Source organism: Pelecanus crispus, chromosome 8 (assembly GCF_030463565.1).
Source record: "Pelecanus crispus isolate bPelCri1 chromosome 8, bPelCri1.pri, whole genome shotgun sequence".
Classification (NCBI taxonomy): domain Eukaryota; kingdom Metazoa; phylum Chordata; class Aves; order Pelecaniformes; family Pelecanidae; genus Pelecanus; species Pelecanus crispus.
The window spans coordinates 44,906,272-44,931,163 of record NC_134650.1 but is presented as its reverse complement, the minus strand read 5'-3'; the positions used below and the strand labels follow the sequence as shown (position 1 = coordinate 44,931,163).

Genomic DNA, 24,892 nt, shown 5'->3' with positions numbered 1-24,892 from the left:
GCACAGGCAGAGGCACAGGCACAAGCAGAGGCACACGCACAGAGGCACAGGCAGAGGCAGAGGCACACACACAGAGGCACAAGCAGGGGCACAGGCACACACACAGGGGCAGAGGCACAGGCACAGGCACAAGCAGAGGCACAGGCACAAGCAGAGGCAGAGGCACACACACAGAGGCACAAGCAGGGGCACAGGCACAAGCAGGAGCACAGGCACAAGCAGAGGCACAGGCACAAGCAGAGGCAGAGGCACACACACAGAGGCACAAGCAGGGGCACAGGCACACACACAGGGGCAGAGGCACAGGCACAAGCAGAGGCACAGGCACAGGCACAAGCAGAGGCAGAGGCACACAGAGGCACAAGCAGGGGCACAGGCACACACACAGGGGCAGAGGCACAGGCACAGGCAGAGGCACAGGCACAAGCAGAGGCACACGCACAGAGGCACAGGCACACACACAGAGGCACCGGCACACACACCTGAAGCAGCAGCGAGCTGTCACGACCCCGAGCGGCCCTCCCGGCCCCCGTCAGAGGCCCGGGCCAGCCCGCAGGGATGGAGACGGGCACGGTCCCCAGCTGCCACCCGCGGCTGTGCGGGGCCGCGCCCCCGCCGGGGCTCCCAGGAGCGGCGGGCGGCTGTCCCCGGCCCCTGCCCGGCTGGCACAGCCCGCATGCCGGCCCCCGGCCCCCGGCCCGCGCCGGGCCCTCGCCGCCCCCTCGCCTGCCCCTCGCCTACCTGCTCTGCCGCTCGGCTGCCGGCTGCCGGCTACCTGCCCTGCGGCCCGCCCGGCTCCCGGCCCGGCTCCCGGCCCCGCCGCGCAGGCAGCGGCTGCTCCATCTTGCGCATCGCTTCTCCCTCCTTCCTCCTCCCGCCCGTCGGGGGCCAGGACATCGCGGGGGGTGGAAAAACATCAGCGGCCGCACAACGCATCGCTGCGGCGGGGGCCTGCGCGCCGGGACGGGCCCCTCGCCACCCCCCCGACACCCGCGCCCGGCTCCGCGTCCCCAAGACAACCGCCCCCCCCCCCCCGCCCGGTCCCCCCGTCCCGGGCTATTGCATCACCCCCAGAGCCCGGCGCCGGGAGGGGCGGGCGGGGGCAGGCCCAGCGCAGGGCCGCGGAGCCATTGGCAGCCGGCGGCGGGGCGGGGGCGGGCGGCGGGCGGCGGCGGGCTGGGCACTGCGCGGTGCTGCGCGGCGCGGTGCGGTGCGGTGCGGTGCTGCGCGGTGCGGTGCGGCGGCAGCAGCAGCGGCGGCGGCGGCGGAGGTTGCCCCCCCCCCACCCCCACCCCCGTCCCCGCCCGGTCGCCCCCATGGCCACCAAAATCGACAAGGAGGCGTGCAGGGAGGCGTACAACCTCGTCAGGGACGACGCCACCGAGGTGAACTGGTAGGTGGCCCCCGGCGGCTCCCGGACGGGCACCGGTGCTCCGCGATTCCCCTTCTCCTCTCCCCCCTCCCGAAAGGGTGGCTTTTGTAGACCTTATTCCCCCTCTCCGCTTCCCCCCCTTCCTAAGGGCTGTGTTTTTACAGTGTGTTCTGCCCCATCGCCTCTTCCCTTTCCCAAAGGCTGTTAAATGTGTGATTCGCCTTCCCTTTCCCCCATCCCAAAGGGTGACTTTGAAATGTATGATTCGCCTTCCCTTTCCCCCATCCCAAAGGCTGTTAAACGTATGATTCGCCTTCCCTTTCCCCCATCCCAAAGGGTGACTTTGAAATGTATGATTCGCCTTCCCTTTCCCCCATCCCAAAGGCTGTTAAACATATGATTCGCCTTCCCCATCCCAAAGGGTGACTTTGAAATGTATGATTCGCCTTCCCTTTCCCCCATCCCAAAGGCTGTTAAACGTATGATTCGCCTTCCCTTTCCCCCATCCCAAAGGGTGACTTTGAAATGTATGATTCGCCTTCTCTTTTCCCCTTCCCAAAGGGTGACTTTTAAATACAATGGCTCTACAATCGTCCCTGGAGACCAAGGGGTAGACTATGAAACCTTTAAAAGGAAGTGCACAGGTAAGCGCCGTCTTGATTGCTTTGGCACCTTACCGTGTTTCTTGCTGCCTGGTGTGAGGGGGGAAAGGATGGGAGAAAATTTGGGTAAAGTGGAATTAGTGCTGCCGCTTCCCCGTCTCTGCCCTGCCCTGCATGATCGGGTTTCCAGCCGCCACAGTGCAACTCGCTGAAGTCCATAGTCCAGCCGGTCCTTTGTCTCACTCTTAGACTTAAGGTCCTTTGGGCTTCCCCCCCCCCGCCCCTTTACACAATTTTTCGTTGCTTCTCAGTTATAAACAGGATAAACCGCTTGATTAGCGATGGTCTCCTTGCTAGCGCTGCGGTTTCAAAGCATTGCTGAAGAGCAAAAAAGACTCAATTTCTGTAGCTGAAAAGATGCACTCATACAGATCATTTTGCAACAGAATTCTTCTGTAAACCGTATTCGTAGCGCTAAAGTAACTGCAGTTAGAAGGCTTGCTCGGATTTTTTAAGAACATGAAACCCGAGGAGAGAGTGGTTACGCCGAAGATCGGCTCGAACAATACAGTGCTGAAAACAATCGTATATGTGGTGTTGCACAACCGCAACAGTTGCGGCTGTAGGTTTAAACGTGGCAGTCGATTGTTTAACTGTCGGTTGCAGAATATTAACAGGAGAAACAAAGCCTGGGGAAGATGAAAATAAATTGAGGAATAGTTAACTTCATCTGATCTTAACTTTTGACGTGTTTTACAAAGGCGGGCTTTGATGTTTCTCAAAATAACTTCAAGGGGGGAATTGTGTAGCTTTTCCCCCTCTCTTGGCTGCTATTTAACAATGTCACCAAGTGACGTGAGATAGGAAGCATTTGTAACTAATACTGAACTGTTACAGACAAAGCCTTCCTCACTCGCCTAGTTACTCTACAGTCAGGTACTATGGGTAACCTGTATTTTTAGAATTCTGTACCTGTACAGCGAAGGAGTTGCATATTGAGCAGTCTCTCCCTGCTCAAGGCGGGGCGAGTCCAGGAGGGGCATTGTAGTCACGAGTCCCAGAGCCACTGAAACGCTAGCGCCTGTCCAAATTGGGCTGTCAAGTCCTAGGGCTTGGCTGTATTTTACTGAGTTGGAGGGGAGAACTTCCAGTAACTTAAATGAGGACAGGACTGGACTGATATTTATCAGTCAATAAATATCACAGGAGAAAAACACGTTTTAGTCCTTGGAAAGTAGCCACTAAATCAAGAAGGTTTAGACTCCTCTGCTATGACATTTGCAGTGGGGTCGTACTAGGATTAACACAGCTACTCATTTCCAGCTGTACTTGAGACCTTTGCAGGGAAAATTCTCAAAACCGAAAAGGAGCCTCTTGTAGTTGATGTCAGAAGAGCTGATACCCAGTAGCGCAAGAACTCCCTCCCACCCAACTCTTCTTAATGCGCAACATAAGGAAAAAGTACAAGGAAACCCAGGGCTCAGCACTTCTGAAGTTCATGCCGATGTTATCTGAAGGATTAGTAGTTTTCTTGGGAAGTCAATGGCATCAGTATCTGGGTGCCATGTTCTCTGTCTCCTCTTCTGGCCGAGATAACTGAGTGTCTCCAGCGTCTCCAGACATCTGAGGCTTGCAGAGGAACCTTCCCCATTTATTTTCTCTCCTTGTTTTCCAGGAGTCTCTTATGTGTCTGAACTGATTTTTAGTGTCTTGTCTGGAGTGACACCCTCTGAAGAACAGTTCCTATCTTCCCTTCTGTAGCAAAGGGAATACTTTTATCGAGTGGCTAAGCAGGCAGAGGGGCTTTTGGAGGGCAGTCACCGGTTGGGCTGGGTAGGATGCATATAACAACTAACGGAGGCACATACTGCACTTTGGAATATGGCCAGTTTTGTTTTCTTGCCATTATTTGCACGTGCCAAACCCTTATTTATAACCAGGGTATTAAAACAGGCAGAGTTTAAGGAGAACTTGTTTTATACCAGCAAAGTGCCAAGCTGGCCCCAATACTGAAGCATTTTTACAGCAGAAAGGAAATTTTGCATATTTTAGGGATAAGCACGGTAAGGGAAGAGTTAAATAAAGGGCATCTGTGGGGTAGGCTGTGGCCTATTGTTAGCCTTTACTGTGGAGCTAAATCCTTTGTAGCTACTCAACTGCTCCCTTTCCCTCTTCCTTCTCTCCCTCTTCCTTCGCATGCACCTGGCGTGGGCAAGAGGTTATCCTCCAACCTACCTCTGGAGCGCAGTTGCTGGAGGCTTAAAGAACTAGGCAAATTCCGGTACAGGGTGCTTGGCTAAGTGCTGGAAAGGATCTTCCTCCGCCCACGAATTACGGTGCAGCAGTTGGGGAAGCTAGAGATGCAAGTTGCGGTGCCTCCATCTGTGCAGCAACCCTCCGCCTGGACCACTAGACGTAGTCAGAAAACAAGGCTCGTGCCAGCAGTGAAGTTAGAACTTTCCTCCCCATCTGGAAGAAAGGTGCCAAATGTTACTATGAAGTAGAGCTGGTTGGAATTTTTCTACTAAAACAAAGTCAGTAAAAAAGAGTAGGAAGGGATGGGGAGAGCTGCTAAATACTATTCCTTCCTATTGCTACGTCTCTTCCCTCCCGGTCCACACCCCATCTCCTTCTACATTTTGCTGGAGGGGAGAAGAGCTACTACCAATGGAATAGCTTCAGAAAATGTGAGTAAAAGATTTTAAAAAATGGCATCAGAATAAACTCCCTTCCTTGTTTTGAATTCCTGTTTTGTGAAAAACACTGCCCTGAAAGCCACAAAGTGCTACAGCTGCCTCTGGTAGAAGCTGAGCATAATTTGGTGGTTGGAGGTGAGAGCGGGAGCTGGAGTTGAAAACCTCAGTGTGCAGTGTCACCGAGCCCCTCTGTCAGAGCTTGCTCTGTTCTACTTTCTGCGACATCCATTTCAGTGCCGTTCTGAGTGGCAAACATCTGTCCCCTCTGCTTTCTTTAATAACCATTCTTATTAAAAGCACCTTCAGCATGCGGTACGTATCGCTTCCCTCCAGGGCATTAAATTACAGAGCCGGCGGTGCCAGTGTGTGCTAATTCATGTGGCTCTGAGACCAAGAAGGTCTTTTGTACCAGTTTGGAAGATATTTGCCTGTGGTGGATATCCTGCCTCGTGCAACAACAGAGGCTAGGAAGGGCTGGAGGGGGTTGTTGGTAGCAGGGTTGTATTTTTGCTTTTTCTTCCCCCCATACATAACCTTTTTCATGCAGACCATGGCCCAACCCATTACTGATCCTGCAAACCTCCTCAGGGAACAAGAGTGGTTGAGGACAAAGGGAAAAGCAAGAAACTGAAATTGCTTCTTTTAAAGGAAGTAGGGGTTCAAAAAGACCATGTTAGAAACCAGCTCTCTGCCAACCTCCGGCAACGCTCTGTGGGCTGCCGTTGAAGGAGCACACGACAGACCGAGATGCTGAGCTCCTGGGGCAGCGAGGCCCATGCCCGGAGCCAGGAACTGCTGCTGCACCCGGTCTACCTTGTGTGGGTTTCGTTACTCTCGCTGCTCTACTCTCAGATACGCATTGCACGTCAGACCTACATGTTATATATCCTGGGGTGGAGGCTTTTTTCTTCCTAAGCTCTTTACTAAGCTTTGTGTACTAGCAGAAATGTTTAAGGAACCGCAGAATCAAACTGTCATCCTTTTCCTGTCCCACTGTTTGGGGACAGCAATTGCCACTCTTAAAGGAAGAACACATGGTAAGAAAAGCTTCTTCAGTGCCCTTTTGTTCAGGGTCCTAGGATTATGCTGCAAACACAGCCTGAACCCTGGACTTTTCTTATCAGTCACTGCCATGCTGTTGGCTGTCAAGGTCTGTCAGGCCACAAGATGACTCGAACACTTCAGCTGGGAGGCAGTAGACTCTGCTTTAGTCTCAGGCAGTAGACTTCTCTGTCCTCCAAAGACCAGCCCCAGATGTGTGAACACCTCTCCTCCAGCCTATCCCAAAGGAAAGTCGAGGAGGTTGGTTTAAACCACTGGCACAGTAAAGTCCTTACATGATTCAGAGGTGACCGCTGGTGGCACTTCCTCTTGCAGTCCTGCGTAATGACCAACGTACAATGGCTGTATTGGCCTTTGTCCGACCCAAAGAGTCAGGAGACCAAAGATGAAGACCTTAATTGTGTCAAGGTCATTAAACACACAGTGTAGACACCCCCTGTGTCTTCTGGCTAAGGACTGTTTTGGTTGGGCTTAACAGCACAGATTAACCTCTGCATTAAACAAGGACTTGATTCAAGGCTTTTGATCCATTTTACTTCACAGTGACAGCTTTTGCCCCTGCAGATGGCATGGATCCAGACGTAGCATTAATTTGGTGTTTAGTAGTACGTGCCATCAGTACACTTTTAAAAAAACAGCTGAGCTGGTGGATTTGAAGCCAGAAACACAGATAAGAGTTGAAGGTTATTGTACGGAAGGATGTGAAGGCTCTTGGGTTTTTTTGTTGTTGTTTTTAATTTCAACGTCTCATGACTGGGCCGGTGATGCTGTTGCTGAGAAGAGCAGAATGGCATACAACTGAGATACTGAACTAAAAGTCTGGTCAAAAACTTCCACTTAAACTTTTGTGTGTGTCAGTAATACCTGACTGCACCGGACAGCTTGCCTCAGTTTCTGTGTTACGAAGCAGCAGAACATTGCTATCTGTGGTTTACTTCAATTTTTTTAAAGTGTGTATTCACCCATTAAGTAATGGAGTGGTGTGGAAGACTGTCTTTCCGCCCATACCACATGTGAACAGTTGTTCTTCAATGCATCTCTGACAAAAGAAATAATGAGCCTTTTATTTGGAAAGCCCCCATCCAGATAAATAATTGCAATGACAGCATGAAATGGGATAGTTATTCATGTGTCTGAAAAGATCAAACCAAAACCACACTGTGCATTCAGCATGAGGAAGAACTGAAAATCTTTGGTCTGAAATAAATACCCTATAAAATAATTTCTGGTTGACATAAAATATTAGAAAATAGAAATAGAATCAGCTCCTAAGACAAATGCAAGCTCTTTTGGGCTTACAATGATTGTCCTAAAAAGCCTGGCCTATGTATAAAATTTAGGAGCTAAGAGTTGAGAGGTCACCAAGATTACATTGGCACCTTAGGTTGTAGGAAAGAATTGTAAAAATCCATGAGGACATATAATGAGATAGGTGCTTAGCTGTATTTGGCTACATCTTAAGTTGCTAAAATGGGCTTTGTAAATCAGTCTCCTACTGCTTTTGTTTTTCCTCTCTAATGTTCGTCTTGCCTGCTTTCCCTTAATATCTATTTAAAGGAAGACCTGGGGCCATGGGTGGTCTATGGGAATTTCACACTCTCTTTGCAGCGTTTCCCTGCCCCTGTGCCCTCCCTGCTTGCTGTGAAAGCCCTGCTCTTGGGAGGGTCAGCTGAAATGGCATGCAGTTGGCAGCGATCTCCTGGCTGCTAGCTGGAGCTGTGGCTTAGACTGTCCCTTGCAATGGACAGGAGGTTGGTTTAGGGAGTATTCTCATTAATTTTTGTGGGAGTAACTCATCAGGTCAAGTTCTGCACTGAACTTTGCATTCAGTTTAGTTTCGTGATGCTTAATTAAAATAGTATGTCTGTGGGTCTGCATTTTATCATCCTGTGCTAGGCATAAGAGCAGGTAAAGAAAAGCATTATATATCTTTTGCGTGCCCTTTGTTTTGGGGCCTGCCTGGCCCTCACTTCTGGCCAACTAATGCAACCGTTTCTTCCTTCAAGAAAGGGGAGCAAAGATTAGCTGGATCCCCTGTTTCCTCCCACTCTGCACTCCAGTATGCACCCAGGTCAGGAGAGAGACCGATACAAGACCACTGTCACTGGGGTAGCAGCAACTCATTCTGATGAAATGCTGCTGGTGGCCTCACTGGACCAGAAAAGCTGGAGAAGTCAGTGTGGGGTCATCCTCCCCATGCACATGCGTCCCGAGTACCCTCGTACGCACGTCAGCCACCCTGGGTTACGTGAGTAAGGTTGGTGGCCCAGCCACAGCATGCCTTGGTTACAGTCCTGAGGTCAAACATTTTGTATTTGTCTTAGATGACTTAATGAACATGTCTGCGTGGTGCAAGGCAGCATTGCATGAGATACAGGGGCTTCAGTACAGGGTTGAAGAGGGGAGAAAACAGTGTAGGAAGAGGCAGGGAAGGTTTCTGCCTGCGCTTCCAGCCACGTGACTTCAGGGGTGACTGAAGAGGTGGAAAATTGACAAATTAATCTAAAATGAATCCAGTTGAAACAAACAAAATAAATCCTTGGTGAAATCTGTCATGCGCTATCAGTAATTCACCGTTGGACAGAACACAACTGCAGATCATTCCATCAGCTGCCTTGCTGTATGTGACCTTGATTTAGCAGGCAGGTGAAGCTGGGAGCGGTGGCCTTATCTTGGCATGTCTCTGGCTTGGCCGTTCAGAGCCGTAACACTAAGAACCATGAAGCTTTTGACGGTGTATTTCTTTCCTGCAGCTATTATCTTTTACTGATGAGTCAGTGCATTTTAATCTAATGGGGAATTTTTTAGTACAGCTGAACCAAAGGGTTTGAGTGGATGAAAAGGAGGGGAATACCGTAAGGAAATCTCTGCAGCTTGGCATCGAGCTTTGTTGATGGCCAAGGCCAGCTTAATCAGTATATTTGGAAAATCCTGCCTACTGATACGTAGGGGGATTGGAGAAAAATACTAAGTGATGCTCGTTAAGGCATTCATTGTGCTCTTCATTGTTTGTATAGCCCTGTTGTCTTGCTGTACAACTGTAGTTAAAGGAGTAGTGGTATTAGTAGGAATTAACGTTGTTAATTTCTGGTGTTTGTAACTTGTGAGATCTTCTCAAGTAAAGCTGCTATTTCCATTCTACGCAGATCTATAATTTGCTTCTCTCTGCCCTGAAATTCATGGCTAAGTGACTAGGAAGGTGGTTGCATAGAGCTAGGCAGGATTTCCTCTTTCAGAGGAAATCTACTGTCTCTCTACGATTTTTTTAGATTCCCACACACCCCCAGCAATTCCTAAAACCACTACAAGTGGGTTTGTGGGAAAGGGGAGGAGGGGGCGTGGGTACTGAGGCCTTGAGATTTCTCAGGGAGTTGGCACTGATGGCATTGATGACTTCCAGCGCAGCAAGGTGATCTGGTAGGGTAGAACTGCTTAACTGTGGAAGAGGAAATCTGGGAGTATAAAAGAACTTCTGCTTTGATCTCGTTATCGCTCTGAACATGCCTCAGACTAATTGTGAAACTCAACCACTTCTGCTCAGGGATTTTGACCTGCAGTTAGAGTGGCACATACCCAGGCTGAACTAGTGCTAAAAATCTCCACTTCTGCCCCTGTTGCCCTTTTAGGAAAAGAGACATGTTAATTGCTAAGGGCTCCAGTTCACGTGCCCTCTTGGCTTTATCTGCAGCTGCTGAAATGCTCCTCAGCTGCTGCAATTCACAGACTGGCACATCAAGTTACAGCATCGCATATTGGTAGTTTATATTAAATACATTGGACTGAAAACTGGCAGCTGAAGAGCCTGTTCTGCCTACCGTGGGGATACACGAGCTCCATGGGGAGGCAGGAGAAAGCACGTAGCTCGGGTGTAACCTTTCAAGCCCCCACAGGTAAACCTGCCCCAGGTAAATTCTGCCCAAGATAGTGACTCAGAGCCCCACATCTAACCTCAAGCACTCGTTAAACTTATTGGGACTTAACGTGATGAAGTAAGAGTTGCTCATAGTCACTGAGTAGTAGGTGATCTAATAGATAAAAGCCCATGTGGAATTGCTGGGTTTGGCTCTCTTCAGTGCCCCTGACCAAGCTGCTTTCAGACAGGATGGGAAAGCACTCAAACTCTTCTGCTGGGAAGCAAGTCCTGCTGCTGCCAGTGATCTGTGGGTTCACGTCAAATTAAAGTTCATGCTGACAGATGAATTCCTTCAACCTCCTTTCCACGTTGCTCTGAAAAAGCACTGCAGAAAAACTTGGAATTCTTCACATTCCTTGTATTTTTGCATTATCTTTATTATAAAGGGGCATATTCCAAAGCAGTCTTCAGGATCTGTAACAGCCTTTGGTAGAAGGGGCAGGGATGAAAAACTGACGTACTCAAGGTGGAAAGTGATGGGTCCATGGGAAGGGCTGTGACACGGTTACAGTAGAGTAGGGGCCAGGACTTGATGACATTAAAGTGCCTTCAGCACTGTGTTCCCATAGGAACCACAGTACAATTCTTAGCAGAGCATGGCCTCCTTTACTGTCAGATCTGGGAAAGCAAGGTTTTTTCATAGAACTGTTAATAGTAACGTTAGGGGATTTACTGTCTCTCTTCACCTTGGGTATTTCCTAGCTGTCCGTTCATTTATGGTTCTAATCAATCTTGGGAAGAGGATTTACTGTCAGAAACAGGAGTCTCTCTGTCCATTTCTTGTACTTGCCAGTGTTTCGGTATCTGAGAGAGAATTTTTGTTTGCCTGTGCTGTTGATACACATGACTCTTATTCTCCTTCCAAAGATCCATGTGGATTTTTCTTTTGAGTAAGATCTCTTTCTTTCTCTTTGTTTCAAATTTGAAATCATTAGAGGAGTTTGTTTTCAACACTGTACTGGCTTACACACCCCCCTACATACATTTTCCATTTTTCCCCAGTAGTCCTCTGTCAGTGGCAAAAAAGTACACAGACAACAAAATAGGGAGAGCATGAGTTTTTAAGAACTTAAAAACTTCTTATATTTTATCAAGGGGAAGGTGTCTTTACTCACACTTTGGCAAAACAAAGTGTTAAAAGAAGCTCTGAGAACTGACAGCTTTCAGAGAAAATCCCACTTTTTTGCATTGATTTATAGCAGCTTATTTTCTGAGGATGAGCAATTCGGAGCTGCTTCTCCCCTGTCCCCGGAGCTCCTGGGGCTGTCCTCACCATTCATGGAGCATGCTGTAACGGGTCCGAAGATGGGGGTGTTGGCAAATATTACTACACCTGGAGCCTGCGTTTTCACCGGGCAGTAGTCAAGACAGCAAATAGCTATAAAACATGTTGAACTGGTCACAACAAGTGTAACCAGAATTAACATGATTCTTTTCAAACAGCAAGTTTGTTCTTCTATTTTGAGTCATCTCATTTCATTTAAAAGGTCTTGAGTGACCTGTAACAGATGAAGTGGCTATGATTAGGTATATTCCACGATTGCACAACTGTCCATCTGCTCTGCTTCCCTGCACAATCCTGGTTGAAGGCGCTAGTACCGTGCATGCCACCGAGGCTGAGGATGTGAGTGGATGGTATCACACGCTTACTAAGTGCCTGTGATCATGAAGGTGCCCAGCTGCCTCAGCTGATGAGTCACCCTGCAACGAAGGAACAAACCCTTCGAGACAAAGAGTTTACAAGGGTTTTACACATAAGGCCAGACTAAATAACTCTAGTCTGGCATGATATAGCAGAAACCAGCTGTGAAACAAAGATCAGAACAGTTTTAAAATCCAAGGCCTTTGGAAGGAGTAGGAAAGCACATATGGGGAAGTAATTGCAGATTTTTCTTTTGCTCCTTCTTCTCCCCTCCTTCTTGTAAACTCATACCAGAAGTGAGCCAGAAATGTTGCTAAAGGGAAGGAGAGGAAAGAATCAGATTTGCACAATGGCCAGAGTCTGGGTATATGTTATAAAATGTGGCCCTACTCCTGCTATCCTGTAAGAAAGAGATGCTGGGAAATCACTTTCTTCCCTTCTTGACCTGCAGATGAATGATCTGGCTGAATGTAACTGGGGTTAGCTCTGTGCTCTTGAGCTGCCCGTTGACTGCATTTTAGCCATTTCCAAACTCAGTAGCAGCACACTAATGTGGCGTGGGGTGGGCGGAACAGCCAGGTTCCTCCCAGTAACTCAGAGCACCCCAGGAAGAGGCAGACCTAACACTGGCAAAGTGCACCTTGCAAGTGAAGGGCATGTGAGCAGAGCCCCTGTATTGCCCTGTTAATCCAGAACAATGCTGTTATAACACAGGATCAGTGCCTTGACTTGGTCTTTAAGTTGAGAACAATAGTCTCGCCCCGGAATATCGCAAGGCAGGGATGTTTCTGTTTTCAACCACTTTACCCTTGTTGCTTTGTCTCTCCAGATGATGTTCGATTGTTTGGCTTTGTCCGATTCACCACCGGCGATGCCATGAGCAAGCGAGTCAAGTTTGCCCTCATCACTTGGATTGGAGAGGATGTCAGTGGCCTGCAGAGAGCCAAAACTGGGACCGACAAGACTCTGGTCAAAGAAGTAGTACAGGTAACCTCTTCCTTCTGCTTCTAACCACCAGCTTTTAGCTCTACAAACACCAGCAGGAGGTAAGGGAGGGGGAAGGATTGGATCATCCTTCAACTTAGTAGTTAATCCTTTAAAAAGAAGATGGTTTCCTACTGCCTGTCTTCCTATTAGGAAGACTTAACATCTGCCCTTTGAGCACTCAGGCATAAAGAAGCACTTTGAGCTTAAGGCTGCCTTAACAATTTCATGAAGAGAGAATATATGCACTCCCCTCCTTGTCACCATTAAGGTGTTTCCCATCTCCTTCCTTGATATGGAAATAACATAATACTGAATAGTAGAGAACAAGGCAGTATTAAGTTGAGCAGGTAAAACTAAACAGGAAACCCCACGCCCTTGTTTAAACTTTTCTCTTGAGGCCCTTTGTCTCAGCACGGTGAATTCATGGACCTAATCAACTAAAGTCTGAAGTCCCTGTCGGTACCAATTAACTAACAGCTCTCAATAGCTAACTAGATTTCAATAGTCTTCTGTTTGGCTTTGGGTGTATCAGGGAAAAAGAGAAGTGTGCTTTGTACACACCTTGGAAGGGCTTCACTTGAATTTGCCTGCCCCAGCTGAGCCTCCCAGGGCACCTTGAGCTGGGCTCGCTCTGTTGGGCTCCAAGCTCAGTCCAAGTGAGTGAAAACAAGCAACAGCCACGAGAGAAGTGAATTGTGGAAGGCCGCAAAGCTGACTTTAATGGAGAAGATGCTAACGTTTAGCATGTTCCCTCTGAAGAATTATTTAAAGCAAGATTAGCTCTTTCAGCTAAACCTAGGGCCAGCTCTCCAGTGCCTGCGAAATGGTCTTTCTTATGTGCTTGGAGAGCAGGCTGACCATTGAAATAATCTCCCTCAATAATTGTGTTCTTGCCTGTGTAAAGAAGTCTCCCAATAGGATGATATGAAGGATGAGAATGAAGTCCTCCTGAATTCATTGGTAGTTTGTATGATACAGAAGATTATATTTAGATAAGAAGCATGAAGAGTATAATAAATATATTATCTTCCAGAAGATAAGCACTGGTGCTAAATCTTTCAAAATGACAACTATGCAGAGGCGTCCATTCTGAATAGAAACTTTTGTAATGACACCTGAGAGATAGGAAAGCAAATCTCTCTTCATGTGAAGCAGCTGAAACTGTGTAATTGTAGCTGAAGATGAAATTATAAAATTATAGAGTACTAATGAGTGATTCATATAAGAGTCACTAAGCCCAAGATTTTTTTAAAAATACATTTAGACAATTTATTCCTGTTAAGTTGAATAGCATTCCTGAATGCTGTTCTAAGATTGTCCCTCAGGTCTGTTACCTATAATTTGCAATTTCACTTGTTTCATCTTTGATTAGTAGTCTGTATGAGTTAATAATCTGGTGGAACATTAACCATTCTTGGCTGTTACTCAAAAGCTTTCATATTCCAATTAATCTGTACTAAAATATGAAAACAATACAATTTGTGCTTAATACACTTTTATTGTCTATAACCCACTCCAGAGCATTTCTCAATGTAATGTCAGTGGTGATCTCCTTTCCATAAGAAATTATCTTGACTATTTCAAATAGTTCTACATGTGCAACTGAATCCCTCTGAGTGGGATAAAAGCCAAACTATTTTCTTCTTTTTATGCATGTAAGCTTGCAGATAATCTGTCAAAACAAAAGAGGACAAGAAAGTCCAACTGAAATTTAGTGGAGGGAATTTATCCCAGAGCTATTTCACTCTACTAGTACTCTTGACCTTCAAGTACATTCCCAGTCACCCCACTGCTGCTGATTTTTACAGAGATTATTTGTGATGTGAGTAATACTATAGAAAAATACAGTTGGTTGTTTGCTGTAATGATAAACTATAAATCTGACTCAGTGTTGGTTCATCATTTAGAAGAAGTAGTACCCTAAAGTGGATATATTTTTCTTTACAAACCCTGAAGAGAATCTAGGCTATTGCTGCAGCTTGGCTCTCTGCAGTTTTAGTTGCGTGCATGGCCGTAGGTGCACTTACCCTGTGTGACATGGCTCTCCTTCCAAGGAAGTGTGGCGCAAGGAGGCTTTTTGTGCAGCCAATAACGGCTTTGATTTTGTGATCTATAGAAGTGATTGGTTGGGATTCTAGAACAACAGCTTTTCACTCTGAGAAGCCCTCAGTAAAACTCAAAGGGCTCTCACTATCTTGTAATAGTTGCAAGAGCTAATCGTGGCTTTTTATTTAGGACCAAAGCTCCAGTGTGAGGGGAGGCCTGCTTTACATTCTCTGCTACGTCGTAGATGCATTGGTTAGCTATGGTTGAGCTCTGCTCAAAGCTGAACAAACGCCAATAAACGTTGTTCTTCCGCCGGGACACTCAAAGTGAAAGACCGTCAGCTTGAATAGTTCCTAATAAGCAAAGTCCACCATGTTGCATCTGTAGAATAAAGAGTGTTCACATAGGGTGATTATTAATGGTCTCCTAGAAGCACCTGCCATAACGAAACTGTAAGGGACATTAACTGTTGAAGAGTAGATTATGGGCTTGTGAACAAAAGGATGAAATATTATAAAGCAAGGAAAGGAACTGGGTTCCCCTTGCTTTTATATTCCTCCCTTGGAAGGGGGAGCAGGTGCTGTGAAATCTGTAGGGAGGTGGCTTGGGAAGCAATGCTGATAGTCAGCGGAGGAGGTTGCCAGAAAATCTCTCAGGAAGAAAGGGCAATTGATTTTTAGGTGTAATAACTGCAAAATTACAGGGATTGATCTCATCTGGTGCAAATAGCCATAGTTCTCCTGATCTGTGCTAGCTGAGAATCAGGTCTTCTTGCCTATTTGGGACTATCCTTATTACCGCTTTAATATTGTTGGCAAATGGGTTTTGCATTTATTGTCTTTATTTTGGATTGTAGAAAAATGCATTTTGCATTTCAGGAACATTGAGTAGCTTTTTTTCACAGCCATTTATTTTCCACCCTTTCCTCTTTACCTCAGCTGGAAATCTTGGATCAAGCCTGTGACCTGGTCCAAGTAGTTCAGCTGAGAGCAGGTTAGAAGTAAGGCCAGGATAGGAAACAAGCATTTATCTGTATCTTCTTAAGGGTATAGCTAAGTACTAATGTGTGGAGACTTCCCTGTGTAAATGGAGGCATGGAGTAAGGTGATGCAGTATCCCATCTTCTCTCCACTGAGCTTCTGTCTAGGTCAAGGACAGACCTAGGGGTGGGGGTAGTAGCACACAACGTCCCATGCTTTGCAGATGGTTGCTTAAGATGTTTGGGAGTTCATTTCTGGGGTACAGTCCAAACCTAGATCTAGAATGATCTAAACTTAACAGCTGGGGAACTTTATGAAACAGTAAGCCAGGATGACAAACTACAAGGCTGCATCTGTTTTGTCATCAGCAGTAGCGTGCCTTACCTTGTGCACGGGGGTGAACTGGCAGATGCTTACAGTAGCCACACACGCAGCAGACCCCACGGCATTTGTGTCCTCTGCCCAGCTGCAGTTTGATCGCTGTGTGCCACTAGTTGTCATGCCAAGGTTGTACCCAGCCGCCAGTAGATACCAGCGGAACAGAAAGGCTTTGGGCATATTTGCTACTTGGCTAAAAAGGAGATCATCCAAAGCTGGTCTTAAACTTGGTCCTGGCAGTAAGGTTGGTTCTGCCTTTTACCTCCTCTATACGCACAAGCTGTGGCTCATTCAGCCTTAGTACAAATCCATCCAGGAGACTCTCTGTGCTCTGAGGGCTGTTGTTTTGACCTCTTTTAGTCCAGAGGCCCAGGAGAAACAGGTCGGCCAGCTTAAGCCCAGAAATCAAGGCTATTATGAGCTGCTTGTCATGCCTAGGAACGGCTGCCAGCATGAGGTTCAGTTCAGCCATAAAAATTCCTGCAAGGTGAAACCTGGCAGCTGTGGGTTTTAAGTACAGGAGCATCAGGCCTTCCAGTGAAGGGCCCCGTTCGCTTTGAGGAGAGGCAGAGGGATGATGTTATTTATGGTGCTTTTCTTCGAGTAAGGACAAGCCCAGACACGACGGTTGCGGGGCTGGGAGTGGCAACCGGTGCTGAAGTGGTCCGGTTTTGATGTAAATGCTGAAGAACTGAAAACAGGACTTGGTTTCCCTCTGAGTGTTGCTTCCTCTCTGTGAACTTGTTGCCCTTCATGACTGCATTTCCTACCAGGAGATTTTAACCCTTCATTATACAGCGTGGAGGTCTTTTTCCTGACGGGACTGAATTCCCTTTCAGGGCTGTCTCAGCAAAGGGACTGCCCAACCTTTGCCGGTTTGTCTTATTTTCCATGAATTTTGACTCTTATCTGTTTTCCTCAGCACTCCTGCCCCCACAAAGTCATGCGCTCTATTATTTGCCTAAATCATATTCAGGGTAAAACAGCTCTGTTTCTGTAAGCAAATATTTGTGGCATTTTATTCATTATTATTTTGGGTGAGGAATTTGCCTGGCTTTAGTGATGTCAACAAGTTTACTGAGTTCCTGCTTTGGAGCTCATGGACAGATCTTTTGTTGTTCACCTTTCTCTTTGCCTCTGGATTCCTCGCTGCACTGATGCTGGTACCTCATGAGGGAGGACCCACTTACAGGGTTACTGTCCCTGGTCTCAGGACAGATACAACACACATAACTCCACGTACATGCATTAGGTTTCTCATGTTAGTACAGTGGCCTGAACAGAAGATGGTTTAATAGCTTTGCTAGAGACAGTCAGAAAATCAAATTCATATGGTAATGGCTATGTCACGGTGGCTTTGAGACAGTCTTTCTCAGGAAGGTGAGTGAGATCCTGCTGGGAAGGCAAACAGAACTGTTCTTTTTGACTGTTTTTCCTATTCTGGTTTACTGTAATGACCATACCAAATGGATATGGATTTACAAGAATTTCTAGTCCTAGTCTAGAGAAGGTGGTAATTTTATAAGTAACTTCTTCAGGCCAGAATAAGCAGCTTCTCATCACCCCACATTTGACGCACAGTCCTGTGACTTTTCCAGTGGGATGCAGCACAGATAGGAAGAATTTGCAGATCAGCTGAAATGTAGTTCCCATTGCTGAGAGATGTGTTTGCCAGAGGTTTGGGCTGGCTTCTCCCAGTGGCTGGAACTGGTCCGTGTAAAAATTGGCAAGGAGTAAATTTGAGGGTTTTTTACTGATAGCTTGGACTCTGACAGCTGATCACAGGACCAGGTTTGGGGTAGCCAGAGTAGAGTGGCGGACAGTGGTACCGTATTGCTATAGGTGCTTGTCACTTTATAGCTCTCCTTGTACTCAGCCCTGCTAGAACATATATCTGCTGCAGCCATAGGACATGTCCTTTCTTCCCCATGACCCCAGGTCTAGGACTCATACCATGCTGGAAAAGAAACATGGGAGATGTCATCTCCTCTGTACTGCATCTGTACTGAAAATAAAGTGACCAGTGGATGGGAGTGGTGACATTAAGCACAGTGGAACTGAGGATTTTGAACATCAGTGGAGGCTGCTGCAAGCCCCAATGTAAATAAAAACAGCAAGAAGCTGTTCAACTACCTGGCACCGTCCCTAGCTGCTAAGAACCCAAGTGTCTGTAGACGATACAAGGATTTTCCTTCTGGCTTCAGGCCTACTCATGCTGGGATTTATAAGGGCCTCTGCAGACATTTTTGGTACAGTATCTGCACCAGCCAGATTTTCCCTTGGCCAGCTTAGGGAAATTTTATGGCCCCATATGCTAAATATTCAGGGCCTGGAATAGGAAGAAAATCTACTCCACCCTTTTTTTCTCCCCCCATAAAGTTGTTTGGAAGAGAAAGGCTGGACTGAACTTGCTGTACAAATTTCATGCTTCCCAGGGAGAGATGCAGGCTCACTTTTTGCAACCTGACCTGCATGGTTGGAGCCCTTTCTCTCTGTAGTGTCAAATGGAGGTTGACACACGGGATTGGATTGCAAAATTGTGACCCTCTGTGACTCAGGCACAAAGTAAAACATGTGCCAGATAGGTGTATTGAAGAACCGTGAGTAAACCTTACTTTTTACGTCGTGTTCAATGATTTGAGAGGCAAAGCAAAGAGACTGTGGTCGCTGTTGTGTGTCCTGAGAGTGATAAAGATAAATGGCATCATTGTTTTTGTTATCTGTAGGCTGCTGGTGACTCCGGGGTGAATACAAAGGCTAGAATTCACTCGCAGGGCTTGCTGTGGTTGTAAAAAGCTTGGGGATAGGGGGAGGAGAAGAGAAAAGGAAGTGGAGGATGTAAAATGAAGATGCATGTCAGCAAAGCAAGGGCCCAAGCATCAGAGTTATGCACTGTGCCTTAGGCGGCTGTAACTTCTGCAATTCTCTTGAAAGGCATTAGATATCGGTATGCGTGAGAGAAGAGAAAGCAGGGACTTTCCCCACCCCAGTCTCTTACGGGCAGAAAGAAAATCTGGTGGCACAGCAGTAATGTGGCTGAAGTCGGAAGCCTGTTGGCATTGCTGTTAGCCGCTTGAAGCTAGGATTTTTCTTGGTGCTTTGCAGGAGCCAGTTTGCTATGATCGATTATTTATAATTGCAGATGACAGTCATGCCAAATAAGGACCATTGCCTGGTCTAGCTAACATCAGACCCAATTAAATCAGTTGGGAATAGTTTTACTTTCTGGGAGTTTCAGGAGGGACAAAAAAGAGTCAACTCTGGGTAAGATGGCCCTCAGCTGAAAAGTGCTGCTGTTAATCATGGGTGCCCAATCTCCTGATCTAAGAGCCGGAGTCCTACTTGTCTTCCTGCCCTGATGACACAGGAGGCCGTTTCAGCTGTCTCTGAAATACTTATATGCCTCCCTTCACCTTATGATTTGCACCCTGAACAAAAACTCAACCCCAAAGAGCTCGAACAGTGAATTCAGAGTGATGAGGGAGGCTATGGCTGAAGAAGGGTCAAGCAGGATATTGAAATCAGGGGTTCCAGGCAGCAAACTCACTGGAAGCATCTTCTCCCCGAGACATCGTGGTGGGTAAGAGCCAGTGCGAAGAACCAAAGATGCCCCTGACAGCACCTGCCAGCAGAAAGGAATAAAGCAAAGAGTTATTAATAGCAGTGACCCAGATTCACTCCAAGGGTACAAATCTGGCACAAGAGGTGGCCCAGTCAGCTAAGAGGATATTTAAGAGTGGCTGGGAACATAACCCATCTGGCCACTGCTAGGGCGAGATTGTTCAAACCTTGCAAGGTGTCTCGGTGGCACTGGCATGAAATAGTGGCTGGTGCCCACAAATCATCACCCAGGAATCATCTGGATAACTGCTTAGTTGAGAAGACATTTGAGTAATTTTAATTACTTTGTGGTACATATAATTTAGTTCCCCTCTAGTTTAGTTCATGCATGAGTGCGCTTGCAGTTTTAATTTCAGAATCAGCTGGAATCTGCAGAGTGGGCACTGAAGGAAACCCTCCCCACATGTATAAAATACACACACTTTTCATGGAATCCCTCTCAGGAATGATTTTACAGGCCTGCCTCAGTTCTCACTAAAGTCAGGGCAAACAGTAGCACTGAAGTTGGGTAGTCCTGGATAATCTGCTGCCTGAGTTGAGCAAAATTTATTAAACCTGTTAGCATGTAGAAAAGAAATTGAAAAGGCTCAGCTCAGAAATCAGGTAGGCAGCATACCTCAGTGAGCATCAAAGAGTTGAAAATCACTTGTTTGGTCTTAGCAAGAGCTGAGCTTAGCAGAGATCTCACACAGGAGATCTGGAAGTAGGACACTTGTGAGCGTGACCAAATCTGATGTTTGAGCAGTTTGCCTCTTCATTTCCCATCTCAAAAAAAGGATTTTTTTTTCTTTAAATAAACAATTTCCTTCCCATTTTCCCTGAACTCTGCTAAGACATGGATGAGTGCCTGTAATGTCTGTCTGTCCTCACACCAGAAAAGCCGACCATTGAAGTGTGCAGCAAAATGGTGCTGTGAAGCATTTGCTATTTCTTAGGACTTTGTCTGGCTGCTCATAAACTAAAGCAGAGCAGACAAGGCTTCTCCTAGCTGCTATAAGCTCCCCCTCGCCTCCCGAGGCAACTCTTCCATAGCGAGGATTTCCTACAGTGTGAAACAGGATCAGCCGCAGCCTGGGAGACTGGCGTGCGGGGGGGGAAGCTGTTTTGCTCTCCCTTCCATTTCTTCCACCGCATGAAAGAGGTGCTGAGGCTCTTTCAAGCTGAATCCTTCTCCACCCCCTCCCTTTTCCAGACTCTGATCCCAAACTGAGACCCTTGAGATGCTGCCAAATAAAGAGCTCTCCCATGGCTTAGAGTCTGAAACCAATTAGAACATCCCCCTCCACGGTTGTGCCGGGGCTGTTCCAGTGCTGGGGAGACCCGGACGAGATGACTGCTTCTCTCTCAAAGCATCGCCTCATTCTCCCAGGCAGCCTCCCTCACCTTTCGGGGAGCTTGCTGCACAGGAAGCCAGGCATTGCAGCTTTCCTGAGACAACTTGAGACATTGTAGTAGGGCTGTTGGGATTTTAATTCATTTTTTTTGGTCGTCGGTTTGTCCCTGGCCCTGCAGAGTGCAATGACTGCTTGTGTTTTTCATGCTGTCTAAAACCTCTGTGGGTTGGGGGAAGGGACAGACGCATGCAGTGGTTAGGAAGGGAAGGAAAATGCTAAAGCAAGACACAAATGTGCACATTTGCTGAAATATCTGTGCACACACATGCATGCCACCCTTGCTATGAGGCAGGAGGGACAGCCCCCACAAAGGAACAAATCCCTGACTGTAGTGACACTATCGTGACAAGTGCCCTAAAGGCACCGTGGGATCCCATTCACAGCGATCTGTTCTGAGAAAGGTTTTCTCTGTTTACAACCTCATGTCACGGCATGCTGCCTGGGGCTTGCCCAGCTCTCATAAGTTGCAAAGAGCATTCAAGCAGCGAGATAGCTGCCCTGCAGTACACAAGTGTATTAATAACGCGTGTCCTTAAAGGTCACTTAGGATCATTAGACCACAGAGCACAGTGGAGCATATTAACAACACCAGCAGCCTGTCTAGTACAGTATCTTTGTTTTGGCCGTGATGTGTATTAGGTAGTTGAGAGGAGGAGTCAGTAAATCCACTGAAGTAGACTTACTCGCTCCTGGTACCATCTGCGTGTTGCTCAATCTTTAATCGAAGCATCCTCCCATCAGCTGGTGGGGTACGGTACTGTAGTGTACTGTGGTGTAGCGCTGTTCCCCTTGTTTTGGGAGAAGGGCTCCTAAAAAGGACCAGGGCACAGACAGAGATTGTGCTGAGGGTCTGTGGCAGTTAGAAGGTGAACAATTTTGAGCTTTTTTAGTTTGCATACTGCTTAGGAAACTTGACCTAACCTAGCCTGTGCATTTATCACTAGGAAGGGTTGTTGCATAGGGCAGGATTGGGTCTTGGAGCTGGTGACTGTAGAAGTAGAAGCATAAAATTTCTCCAGGTTAAGTCTTGGGCTTTGCCATCACTAGTCTTCTGTCTCATCCACAGCTTTTTATTTATCATCCCTACCACAGCTCATACAGCCATGGAAGCTGGATAACGCTTCTTTTTTCAGGTACTTGGGCAAGCATCCCCTTTTCTAACAGGCTTTTTCTTTATCTCTTGCAGAACTTTGCCAAAGAATTTGTGATCAGTGACCACAAAGAGCTGGATGAGGATTACATTAAGAACGAGCTGAAGAAAGCAGGGGGGGCTAATTATGATGCACAGACTGAGTAAACGCACAAACCTCCTGGCACCATCACCTGGATCTCAAAGGGAGGGGAAAGGCACAACAAACTAACACAACTGAGAGATGAGGCAACTGAAATCCCCAGCTTTCTGTGTGTGCACCTAAGAACTCCCTTCCTTTGCGTACAGCGGACTTTTTTTTTCCATTCCATCTCATGAAACATCCCTCTCTGGGGTTCTGTCATTTCCACCCCCCCATTTTTTTACTCATAACTCTGTCTGTGTTCTCGCATCTGTGGAATTTAGGTTTGGCTCTGCTTTGGTCCTGTTCAGCATTGTGTTCGTAGAGGCTTGCCATTGTGTCCTTCTTCGTATGCGTGCATGTCTGTGTGTCTTAGTTGGGTTCAACCTGGTCTCTGAGGAGAGAAAGTTTTGGGGGAGTTCTGAACATGGATTATTTTAATTTTTTTTTAATTTGTTCTCACTGATATTCTTGAGAATAATATTTTTCGCTGTTGTAGGCTCAGATCAACTTGAGTTGACCAGTCAAACTTTGATTAAATTGTCTAAGCTTAAATGTCCAGCTGAGATGTTATCTAACAGCTTAAAAAACAAAGCGAACAAACAAAAGAATTCTTCAACTCTTAATAAATGGGAATAAATTTGCCTTAAACATTGCTTGACAGTTGCTACACTATGTGCTGCATCTCTACCCCTCCCTCTTAAAAATAAGATCCAACATGATCTGAATGTGGAGGTTTTGTTGTTTTTTGGAGGTATCATGGCACAGTAAAGTGAGGGGCTTAGAAATGTTTGGACACTTGTTCACTATTTTGTGTACATTGGTCTCTGGGTTTGTATTTGACTTTCCTAACACTGGGGCTCAGGAGGTGAAACGGAAATGCATAGATTTTCTTTTTAAATGATGTCTGCAAAAATAGCAGCCGCTGAATCCTAGCAGCCTTCTCTGCCCATGTCCCCCTGGTTTTTTGCAGTTATACACAACATCTTCAGTTATTTGGGGCCTTCAGGCAGTGAACCATCCTGCAGCAGTGACCGAGGGGTGGAGCAGGGCAGCTCTGTCCCAGTCGGGATGAAACATCCAAGAGCAGAGGCTCAGAGAGAACCTGGGCACAGTTTGTTTGGTGCCAGACTGTTTGGGGGGCTTCTTTGTATGGCTTTTTTTTTTCCATCAAAGGTAATTGTCCCCAGAATTATGTGTAGGGGGAAACTGTGTTGTACTGGGGCTTGGGAATCAGCGCTATAAATCCATTACAGAAATAAATGTTTTTCAAGAACAGTTCTCAGCGACTCTGTTGTTCTTTTACCTTCCTGCAACAACAAGCCTATATTTAGGGGGTCTCTTAATCCTGGGTTTAAGGTTTTGAGTTCTTGCAATCTTGGGGTTATTAGGAGAATTAAACACTGCCTTAAATGTAAAATTATCTCAGTGCCAGCAGCCCTTGTCTGCTTGTCTCCGCTCTGGAAGGCAGAGGTGACCACAGTGCATCTGACACACTTTCTGTTCAGCAGCTCTACATCGAAATTTCCAGCGCCAAAATGCCAAGTGGGAATTTTAATTAGGTCAAAGAGAATTTCACACCCACATAAAATAAATGTAGAGAGGTCAGGAACAGATTTGGGAGCAAGAACAGCACTTTCAGAGTGAAGTTTTGCAGCTTCCCGCACAGGGTTACATGGGGTGTTACGATTCTGGACCCAACTTACTAAAACTTGCCCTGAAAGAAGGGAAATGGTTATTTTTTACAGTAGGGACAGGCATAACTAATGGGAAGGAGCTTTGCAGAGAGCTTGCGATGCTCTGAGGCTTTGCCTTACTGGTTCAGTCACCACAATAAACTTTTATTTGACAGCTTGTGGGGTACTGAGACAACAATCTCGGTCTGGTTTTGAAGCCTGGCAGCAGAAGATGAAGAAATTCATCAGCACCAGCTGTGGTGTGGGGTTTGATGCATTGCTCAAGAAAGAGCTCTGCATAGAGGCAAACCAGCTTTCTCACCTGCTCGAAGGCATCTCAGCAAGACCAAGCGGAGCGCTTGCGCTGCCGCTGGCGCTGGCGAGCTGGCTCCCGGGGGAGGAAGCGAAGGCATCACCCTGGCCTCTTGGTTGCTTTGCTGTCCTTAGTCAGCATGTGCCTCCCACAGAGTATTCTTCTAAAGACTTTCAAATCTTTTCTAAATATTTGTCTCCTCCAGGTAACTTTTCCAGGCGTGTCTGTTTCGTGCCCTCTTTGACAGCCGCTGCTGGGTGCATCCGGGGCTGCCTCACCAGCAGCGGCTGGACGGGCTGGGAGCACAGACACAGGGCTTGTTCCTCCTTCGGTTTTTTCCCGGCTTCTGCAGTGGTTTGAAGTGGGACTCTATGGTGTACTGCCGCACATGGTCCCATTTTGACCACAGGAATATCAAGCTTGCAGTCGCTAGTACAGCAATTGCATAAGCAACATTGGATGCACATGAGAAAAATGAGGAAGAGAAGGAATTACGGCTTTTGTGATAAGACAGCAAGATAAATCCTTATGGAAAAAACTAGCCTAATGAAGGATACTAATAACAGAGAATTAGTGGGCTTTTGTTTTGTTTCCAGCATCAATTTCATCTTCTCAGGCAGGCTACCTAGCCTTCTTGCTAACGCTCTGAAGACCTTTATGCGGAAAAAAGGGGATGAGATGTACAAAAGCGTTGCTGCTGGTCTGTCTCTGGTGTCACTGGAGCGCAGTTGGGTCAGCTCTGAAAAACCCAGCGGGGAGTTCTTGTTTGTACAGTCCTGTTCCTCTAACAACAGTGCAACAGCCAAGTTAATCAAGTCCGTGCTTGTCGAACCCTCAGTCAAATCTAAGATTATCTTTGTCACAAAGAATGTCTCGGAAACACGCCCAGCCCCGACCCCAGCCCCAGCCCAGGCTGATGAGCGTACATCCCAGCTGCCT

General features: G+C 46.9%; 1 protein-coding gene across 1 annotated transcript; it reads left to right on the top strand.

The window, feature by feature from the left end:
- The first annotated feature begins 1,316 nt into the window (after positions 1 to 1,316).
- Positions 1,317 to 23,197, top strand: COTL1 (coactosin like F-actin binding protein 1). The gene is made up of 4 exons (XM_075715516.1): positions 1,317 to 1,393; positions 1,934 to 2,016; positions 12,117 to 12,274; positions 21,880 to 23,197. The coding sequence occupies exons 1-4, from the start codon at positions 1,317 to 1,319 to the stop codon at positions 21,988 to 21,990; spliced, it is 429 nt and encodes a 142-aa protein (XP_075571631.1). The 3' UTR covers positions 21,991 to 23,197.
- The last annotated feature ends 1,695 nt before the right edge of the window (positions 23,198 to 24,892 follow it).